At 49.6% G+C, this 9,365-nt stretch overlaps 1 protein-coding gene across 1 annotated transcript; it reads left to right on the top strand.

Annotated features, from left to right (window-relative positions):
- Positions 1–6,177: 6,177 nt before the first annotated feature.
- Positions 6,178–7,151, top strand: LOC119289153. Its single transcript, XM_037568554.1, has one exon. It carries the CDS (start codon positions 6,366–6,368, stop codon positions 6,939–6,941), a length of 576 nt encoding a protein of 191 aa, XP_037424451.1. The 5' UTR covers positions 6,178–6,365; the 3' UTR covers positions 6,942–7,151.
- Positions 7,152–9,365: the final 2,214 nt, after the last annotated feature.

Raw genomic sequence — 9,365 nt, 5'->3', positions numbered from 1 at the left:
GGAATAGGATAGCTTTCTGCCAGCCTGCAAAAGAGAGCGACCAACTACCCGATGTCCACTGCATGCATCCAACATCCATCACCAGTGCACCTTTGCTACTCCTCCACGAGCACTGCATCTGCATCTGTATCTGCATGCATGACCTGTGTGCGTGTGTGAGTGTGTGAGTGTTTTCTCCCTCTCGATCATTTGCTGCTGCCGCTGCTCTCCACAGGATCCTACACAGTGGAGGGCGATGGCATGATATGATGCGCCGCAGCCTGCCCGCCCGCCTGCTCGCCGTCGACCGTCCTGCGCCGGGCCACTTTACAGGTAGGCGCCCGAAAGCGCGCGCACCACGCAGACAGACCTCACAGGGATGAGTTTGCAGGTGCTGGAGTGGAGACCGGTGCTCGCTTGCTACAGTGCTCTTGAGAACTGAGATCTTTTGAACGTGTGCGTGGTTTTTCTTTGTGTTTTTTCTTCGTCTCCTGATGATGATGTGGAGAGGAGTTTGGTCGTTGCTGCAAGTTTGGAGGAGCCTTTTGCCGTCTGTCTTTCCTGAGATGATTAATTGCTGATGATTTTGTTTGGAGCACGGAAAAGGTACTGGTGCAACAATCACGTGCACCGTATTATACGGTGGAGGTGAAGAAAGTTGTGTGCGGGTAAAGTAATGTAATTATACGCGTATGCATGCTTGTACGTGCTGAAAAGGTACAGGCACTCCGTGTACTGTCTCTCGTGGTATAAAGGTTTCCTGCACCCTTGGCAATCCCGCCGGGCGTGCAATGATGTCGGGGCCGCTTCGTACGTGTAGGTCCTGCTCGGAGGGGAGTGCCTGAAGTTTTGGAGCATCGTGTGCAAGCTTGGTATTGATTTCTTTGTATTCAAACTAGAACAATGTTCGTGCGTTGCACGGGATATGCCTATCCATAATATGTGATTGAGTGAATGAATGTTTATTTTGTTTTCATGATTTCCCTTATATTTTGATCAGAAGTGATTTACCTGCCCATAGTATGCGATTGTGTAAATAAATATTCATCAAACTCTGACCGTTAATTACCCTATATTTTGATTAAAAGTTTGGTAAGTAAATTAAGTTAAATTGGTTCAGAAGATAAGTAAATTAAGATAATTGATCATATACATGGAAGGTTGGACGAAGGGGTGGTGGAAATAAAGGTGAAATGGGAACCTTACGTTCTTCTTAAGCAGTAGAGATTTACCTTATATTTTGATCAGAATTGATTTACCTGGTTATAGTATGCGATTGTGTAAATAAATATTCATCAAATTCCGACTGTTAATTATCCTATATTTTGATTGGAAGTTTGGTAAGTAAATTAAGTAAAATTGGTACAAAAGATAAGTAAATTAAGATGATTGATCATATACGTGGAAGGTTGGACGAAGGGGTGGTGGGAAGAAAGGTGAAATGGGAACATTATGTTCTTTTTAAGTAGTAGAGAAGATAGACATCATACTCCGTCCGTCCGCGAATAAGTGTACATCTAGCTTTTGTACTAAGTCAAAATTTTAAAATTTTGACCAATTTTATAGAAAATAATAGTAACATATATGAATCAAATTGGTATATTATCAAAGTATATTTTAAAACGAATCTAGTGATACTAATTTAGTGTCATAAATGCTTTTACTTTTCCTTAAAAAGTTGGTCAAAGTTTTAAAGCTTTGACTTCAGACAAAAGCTAGATGTACACTTATTCACGGATGGAGGGAGTACATACTTAGAGCATGTACAACCGAACCTCTCAAACCCGCTTCATACGCTCGGGCGGACCGCCCGGTCAGTGTTCAGTCATGATTTTTTTGACCCAGACGAACCTGTCAAACGGCCCTCAGATGCCCGGGCTGACCGGCACTTTCCATATCCAGCCTAAATATGGGGAGGATATTGGGGTGCCCGCCATGTCGGCCTGACGGCGTGGCCCCACACAGAAACGCCCGGAAATCCAGCGGTCCGACGGACGCCACGTGGCGCCGCTCCGGCTCGCCGCCCTAGACGAACTCCAACTATTTAAGCCGGCTGGTGTCCCACAACCCTAACCCATCCCCTCCTCTCTGCACCGCCAGTCCGAGCCCATCCACCTCCTCTCTCTTCCGCTCCAACGCTCTGCCCACACTCCGGCACTCCGCCATGGTCCGGAGCAAGATTGCGTACTATGTCATGCTGACGCCGGAGCGCCGCTACGAGATCCATCAGCAGACCCGGATGAGGGAAGCCGTGCGTGCCGCCCGCATCGCTGTCGGGCTGCCTCCGGACTCGCCGGAGCCAGAGGAGGAGGAGGAGGAGATGGCTCAGATGGAGGTGGAGGAGGCGGAGGAGGCGCACTAGCAGGTGTCGCCCTTCAACATGGAGCAGGCGGAGGCGGAGTTTGCCGTTGCGCAGTCCGACGAGATGGCCGAGCAGCACGCCATCCTGGAGTCCATCTAGGATGAGGCCTATGTGTAGGCCAACCGGGAATTCCTCCGGCGGGAGCAGGCGGAGTCCAACGCGATCTTCGCCGAGCTCGCCGCGGAGATAGAGGCGGAGGAGGCCGGAGCGAAGCAGCCGAAGGAGCCGGAGCTGCAGCCGCCGTCCATGCTGCCGGAGCCAGGCACGAAGATCGTCGTGACCTCCGACGAGGAGTAGCCAGGATCGACGTAGTATGTAGGTTCTATTTCCTTTTGTATGTCTTTGTATGGATACAAGAATCGACTATGAGATGTCTGGATGCAACAAGTGAAATTTGAGGCATGCTCGGTCACTGCCGGTGGACGCGCCTGGGCGCGTCCGCGGGCGTTTGAGGGTCCAGATTTGCCATATGTGATTGTAGATGCTCTTAGAGCATCTCCCAACCAAAAGACCCCACCGGCAATCCTCACATGTCCAGGCGGATAGCCAGGGCAATATCCGGAAAAAAAATCACCTAATCGGATCCCCATATTCTGGTCATATGTCTGGGTTATCCGACACTTCTCAAACCTAGATGATAGACAGATTTGGGCCCATCTGGCCGCGTCCGTCATGTTGGACCCATGCCAAATCCCCCAAAATCGACCTCCACCCTTGCTCGACCTGCCCTTTTCCACACTGTTTTGTCCTCGCTCACGTTGCTCCTTGTTCGTCCTGCTCTCCCACCCTAGCTCCGTCGACGCTCCCGTCCAGGCCCAACTCGCAGTGTCGCCACCGCCATCCTCTGTCAACCTCAGACACGGTCAGCACCACGAACGCTGCCCCGATACATCCTACTCCGGCCGCCATTGAGTTTTTGATGAAATGTCGAAGTTTTTTATGGTTCTTTTGCACAATTGTAGGCAATGGATAGATTCGCCAGACAATGAGTGTGCTTACCCGGAGCTTGATGAGTTCATCGATTCACCTGATTCAGACATGGATAACGACGAAGATGAGGACTTGATAGTGATAATGAGCATCCTTGAAGAATGGAGAAAAGTAAGAGGGACATGTTCTCAACTTGAAGGGTTCGATGCCATGTAGATTAGTTGTTAACGGGATAGGATATTGGGAAAACGTGGTCTCTATGCCGACTACTTCAAACCCAACATGATATTCCATGAGGGTTATCTGGGCGTCACTTCCGGATGAGTAGTCATTTGTTCTTGTGCATAGTGGAGGATGTGAAGGCATATAATTCTTACTTCATGTCGAGGAGAAGGATTATTGAGGACAACTATCATTGTCTCCTATGCAGAAATGCATGGATTCACGATGCTAGCATATGGTACAATCGGAGATGCCATTGATGAGGTTGTCCAGATGAGAGAGAGAGCACATACGTTGAGGCAATGGTGAATTTTTCGTATAACATGGTGTAGATGCTTGGAATGGAGTACTCGAGAGAACAATATGCCAAGGACACGGAGAAATTACTGGTAACTGGAGAGAGAAACTATGCCTTTTTTCTTCTAATTTTAACTGTTTATTGTTGTATTGTTCTGTGTCATATCCATTATTCTATGTATTTGTATCGTTCAATGATCCACGTTCATGCAGGGCTGACCTAAGATTTCAGGGGCTCGGGGTAAGGTAATACTAAACCTGAGCATGGGTGGCCCGGCCCGAAGCCCGATGTCCGGTCCAGGCTCGGGACTCACTTTCCAGCCCTTAGCCCGGTAAATGCCCGACAAAACATGATTTCCAAGTTTTTATATAAATATAGGCATAGCATTAATCCCCCCAAATAGCTATTTTATTACTTAGAATATAAAAAGTAGACATGTTGTCGGGCTGCGGACCGGGCCCAAGCTTGGGATTTGGGGTCGGGCTCTTTGAAACCCGGCCCGGCCCAAAAATGCCCAGGTCTAGGCAATACATAGGGGGCCTAAAGGCACATAAACTTATGAGTATTCATATTACTATTTCTTCAAAAACAACTCAATACACTATAATATGTGTTGCCTTGTGATCTACACTATCCAAAATACAAGATCATAAACATTTATGGTAAAAGTTGTTCACTCTTGTCCATCGAGACTTGTATTTTCTATATTTGTTACACTTTTGCGCCCACTCATATTATTGTCAAACTACATTTTTCACTAAGTTGTTCTTCAAGAATAACTTAAGGTGATTCCTCGGAATTCAAAGCAGTTGTATCTGTTCTAATAAAATGCAATAGCTCATTTCTGGGTCTCCATTAAGTCATATGCATGTTTGTTGAATACTTTCTAGATGAGATCTTGCTAAGTAAATTACCGGAACAAGTCATTGAAATAACACACAAACACATCATACAAGAAATTAAGAACACTGTTGATTCGATAGAAAGGCAAAGCAAAGGCATGTAACATGGCGCGTGATCACCTGGATGGCTAGAAAAAACAGAAATTGCAAGATTTGTTACTAATTACAAGTCATGAACAAAATCCAAGTTCCTCTTACCTAATTCCAATCGACACGATCAATCAGAGTGTGAGATAGATTGATGTATGAGGATGACCTTCACGAACAAATGAACATGTAAAAGGAGGGACGGGATTTACATCGCAGAGGAAGTAGATGGGATTCAAGAAAACTGGATTATGTTCTTCCATTAATCACGCGGACAACAAAAAAACACAGTTAGATGAAGTTGGCGAACGCCGCCGACCTGGCTGATTTGTTGACAATCGGGAAAGAGATGGGGAGAAGCCGGAGAGATTGTGCATGCAACGTGCTGCAAGCTGAGAAGTAACCAATCCATCGATGGATTATACTTTTTTCTAAATAATAAGTGCCACACGTCAGGTGCATGGCACTCCGACCCTGATGTTTTTCAGTGACAATTCTAGTCACACAGGATGGCAAATTTCAGCGACACATGACTAAAAGTTCATGTCATCCTACTGGTTCCCTCTTATTGCCATGCTTGGTAACTAAAGATGCCATCCTTGCGTCACTAAACCTGCCATAAAAAACATTCGGAGTTGCCTTGTGCTCATACCTGACGTGTGACACATTTCTTAAGGATAATCCACCCATTATATGGGCTAAACGTCATCCATCCGGATCCGGGACCGGGGCGGCCGCCCCTCCCGCCCCCCTCAGGGCCGACTCGACCGTTCATGTGTTTGCGGAAATATAAGATTTTGGAAATGAGGGATGTGGTTGGCCTAACTTAGAGGCGAGGGTTCACCGGCTCTGTCCAATGACACATCGACGGACATGTGGGGTTTAAATTAGACAAGTTCGGCTGAAGATGTTCTCATACGCTATCCTTTTATGACAATACATAGTTATATTCTTCTTCTTTTTGCGATAACACGAAAGTTTTTGTGTGAGGAATAAAACCTAGGCTTCATCTCGTTTTGTTCCAGTCGAGGGCGACGTGATGCACAACGTTGACGCCAAATGTTGACAACTGATCGCCCAAGACGCAACCAAGTTAAGATGGCGATGCGTGTACAATGGTCCGTGACACGACGGGACGGTCGATGTCTTGTGACTTTGTGAGCACATACTTACGGAGTCGATCGCTTGGGTGCCCATGCAACGGAACAGAATTCCCGTGGATCCTCTCCGTAATCGCAATGATTTCAGAATGCCTCGTGTCGTGCGATCAGTGTTCCTGGCATCCGTGACCCAAATCTACGCGAGGAAGGCTTAATTTGGACGAGCACGCACACAAGTCTACGGCCCGAACAGTAAATAGTGGAGCACTATTACTACGAAGCCATGAACGGTGCCTGATATCCCAAAGGAACACCAACCGAAGCCCCCACGCCTCCTTGTTCACGTGCCACGGCAAAGGGTGAAATTGTTCACGGGCTCGCGCCGAGCTCCTAGATAAAATGCCCCGACGACGGCCGTCAGGATGAAACCACCGCCTCGTGCCTCCATCGTCCCGAGGATCGATCGAAGAGCCTGACGTGCAGCGATGAGCCGCCGCACCAGGCGCGGCGACCGGCAGCAGCAACAGCCGCTGGCTCGTTCTACGACCGTGTCCAACAACCCGATCTTCTTCGTGCACGACGAGGTCGACAACGTGCCGGGTGAGTTCGCCAAGCCGCTGCCGCTGCCTCCTAGCAGGGCGCACCTGCAGCCTGCGGGCTCGCGGCGGGCAGCCGGTTCCACGTTCATGGCGAGCCGGCACGGGAGCGGCTGGGTCCTGTGGAGGGTGCACCACCACGACCCGTTCCTTGCCGCCTACGTCGCCTGCACCAAGAGCGACGGCGGTGGCAAGGTCGACGCCACTCCGGCGAAGCGGCAGCAGAAGAAGAACAGGGGCAGAGGCGATGCCGCTGTCCAGGGGTGCGGCATTTGGAGCGGTTGGACCGCGGCGGGAGCCAAGTACGCCGGAGCGATGTCGTGTAAGTACGGCTGCGACGTTGGCACCGCGCAGGGCGACGATCCTGCCGCGTCCCCGGCGCCCAGGCTGCACCTGTCGCGGCAGCTGGTGGTGATCCCGGCCAGGAGGAGGGCCCTGCAACCACGAGGGCGGGCGCAGGGCTAAGGGAGGGTGCTGTACTTGTGTTTGTTTCTGGTGCTGTGTAGTGCACCCTACCATGTAGTGGAACTCCCCCAACTGACTTATATTTCGGAACAGATGTAATAGTAACCTATAACCAATGTAACGATACTACTGCAGTGTGTAAAATTGTGAAGAGATAGAACTGTACTCCTTCCGTTTATAAATAGGGCGCAACTCTGCGCCGGCGCGCCGGCCGAAAATTTCGGCCGGTCCCGCGTGGGGCACACGATATAGCTTTTATAAACCGTACGATTTGGCCTTACAGAAAACGTTGAAGAAAAAAAAAAGCAAAGGGGAAAGAGACCAGCGTCCCGATGGTCCTCAGCCGCCGATGACCCGCGCTCGCCGAACCATGCCCATTTGCCTCGCCGCACACGCTCACCGCCGATGCTCGCCGTCGTCGCTCTCACCAAAAAGGTCGTTAACCGTAGCGGCCTTTTCTCTTGCCTCTGTGTTGCATCCATGGTAGCTCCGGGGCGTCGACTGCAACACCGTCCCTCGCCGGTGCTGCCCACCGCCGGCGTGGTCACCGCCCCCCACGTCCGTCACCGCAGCTCGCCACCACTCGCCGCAACTAAGAAAATAAAAAAAGTCAGCTGAAGCAAAATTTTAGCCGGTTCCAGCAAAACCATGGACCTTCGTCGCCGGAACGTAGCAAAATTTTTGGCCAGTCATAGCAAAAATAAAAGACGGTTCCAACAACTCACCATGGTTGCAGTTCCCCTCGCAGGCATGGTCGCCATCACCAGCATGGTGACCCACCAGGTTTGAAGCTTGCCGTTGTGTCGCTTGCAGCTCGCTAGACACCGGTTGTAGCACTGCCTCGTGCCGGTTGCAGCCTTGCCGGCGATGGGCGTCTCTGGTTGTAGCTCTGGTGTACCACGGCTTGCAGCTCTGGCACGCATGGTTGAAGCTTCTGTAATACATGGTTGTAGCAAAAAAAAACTTCATTGATCCCATTCCTTCAGCAAAAAGCTACTACCGATGAAAAAAATGCTAAAACCTATGAATCAAAAAGTTGCTACCGTCGAAAGTGGGAGTGTTGCGACCGGCGAAATCAAAAGTTGGAACCAGCGACGCGAAAAGCTACTGCCAACGGGAAAAAATGTTGGAACCAACGAAACAAAGATTGGTGCTCGTGGATGAAAATTGCTACAACCGGCGAAAGAAAAAGCTGGAACCGATAAATCAAAAAGTTGCAACTGGCTAAAAGTTAAAAACAAAGCCATAGCCGCACGGCGTCTTGGGAAAAAAATGGTGCTGCCGGTGTGCGAGCGCCGTCGCCTCAAGCTCACAGGGGAGGGGTGGTGGGGGAGCGCAGAGCAGCTCGTCGTCGCCTCAACGCGTGCTTTGCGGGAGGTGGTGGTGAGGACGCATGTCGGCAGGGAGGTAGAGAGGGGACGGGAGGGGACGGAGGTGCTTGAAGGCCAAATCCATGGCGGTGTGGCGTTCATGGCGAGGGGAGAGGAAAGAAGACCGACTGGAGGAGAACGAAGAAGAGATAGGAAAGAAAACGAGTGGAAGAGGAGAGGATAAGGTCAAGTGAAAAAAGCGGTGCATGGGCCCTCCCGTTCCGTAGGATCTACGCGTAGCGCGCGTCCGGCCGAACGTTCGGCCCGCGTGCCGATTGGAAACGTTTACCTTATAAATATAAGGGTTTTTAGAGATATCAATACAAACTACATAAAGAAGTAAATTTGTGTGTGTATATTGTTCTGTGATCCATCATCATATAGACGAAACATGAAATCAACTGGGCGCTGCTACATCCACGGAGGATTCACTAGGAATTTACGGGTTTTTCTAATGCAACACACATTATACGAAGTGTCCCTCCTGTTAGCAGCACTCTTGTCACATGTATCTATTCCTCATCAATTTAGATTACAAGCCATGGATTCATCAAGCTCTAGCCATTACAAGGGAGGAGAGGAACACCAGAGGAAGAGGAAGACAGAAGAAGAAGAGGCCGAAGCCGTCCTGATCTGAGCCGAGATGTTCGTAGACCTTCCCAACGTACTTGTAGTAGCTCCCTCCCGAGGCCTTATTGTAGCCCAACCCAGCAGCCCATGGCCCAGCCTAGGTGATAGTAGGTTGGTCGCTAACATTTGCCGTTCCTTAAAGTTCAGCTTGACCTCAAGCCGATGGCATGTTAAACCACCTGGATCCTATGGTACTTGTGATTTCTTGAGTTCATCGAGAAACGTGGTGATGGTTGTAGTTATATGAGCCATGGTCGAACATGATTGAAGCAATGTTTAAGGAGGCATCGTAGAGGTAGATGTCGGTGACGCCACATACTTTCTTGAAATAGAAGTGGTATTTGTGGCCGACCTGGGCTTGCTCGAAGGAAGTGGCCAGAATTAGGACATACCTTCCTCCTTAAAAATGCTCTTGGATATATCC

This window comes from Triticum dicoccoides, chromosome 4A (assembly GCF_002162155.2).
Source record: "Triticum dicoccoides isolate Atlit2015 ecotype Zavitan chromosome 4A, WEW_v2.0, whole genome shotgun sequence".
Classification (NCBI taxonomy): domain Eukaryota; kingdom Viridiplantae; phylum Streptophyta; class Magnoliopsida; order Poales; family Poaceae; genus Triticum; species Triticum dicoccoides.
The sequence above is the reverse complement of the archived record's forward strand: the minus strand, read 5'-3'. Positions and strand labels throughout refer to the sequence as shown.

Excerpts from the sequence above, each read along its gene's own strand:
- LOC119289153 (XM_037568554.1), top strand. The coding sequence starts at position 6,366 with ATGAGCCGCCGCACCAGGCGCGGCGACCGGCAGCAGCAACAGCCGCTG.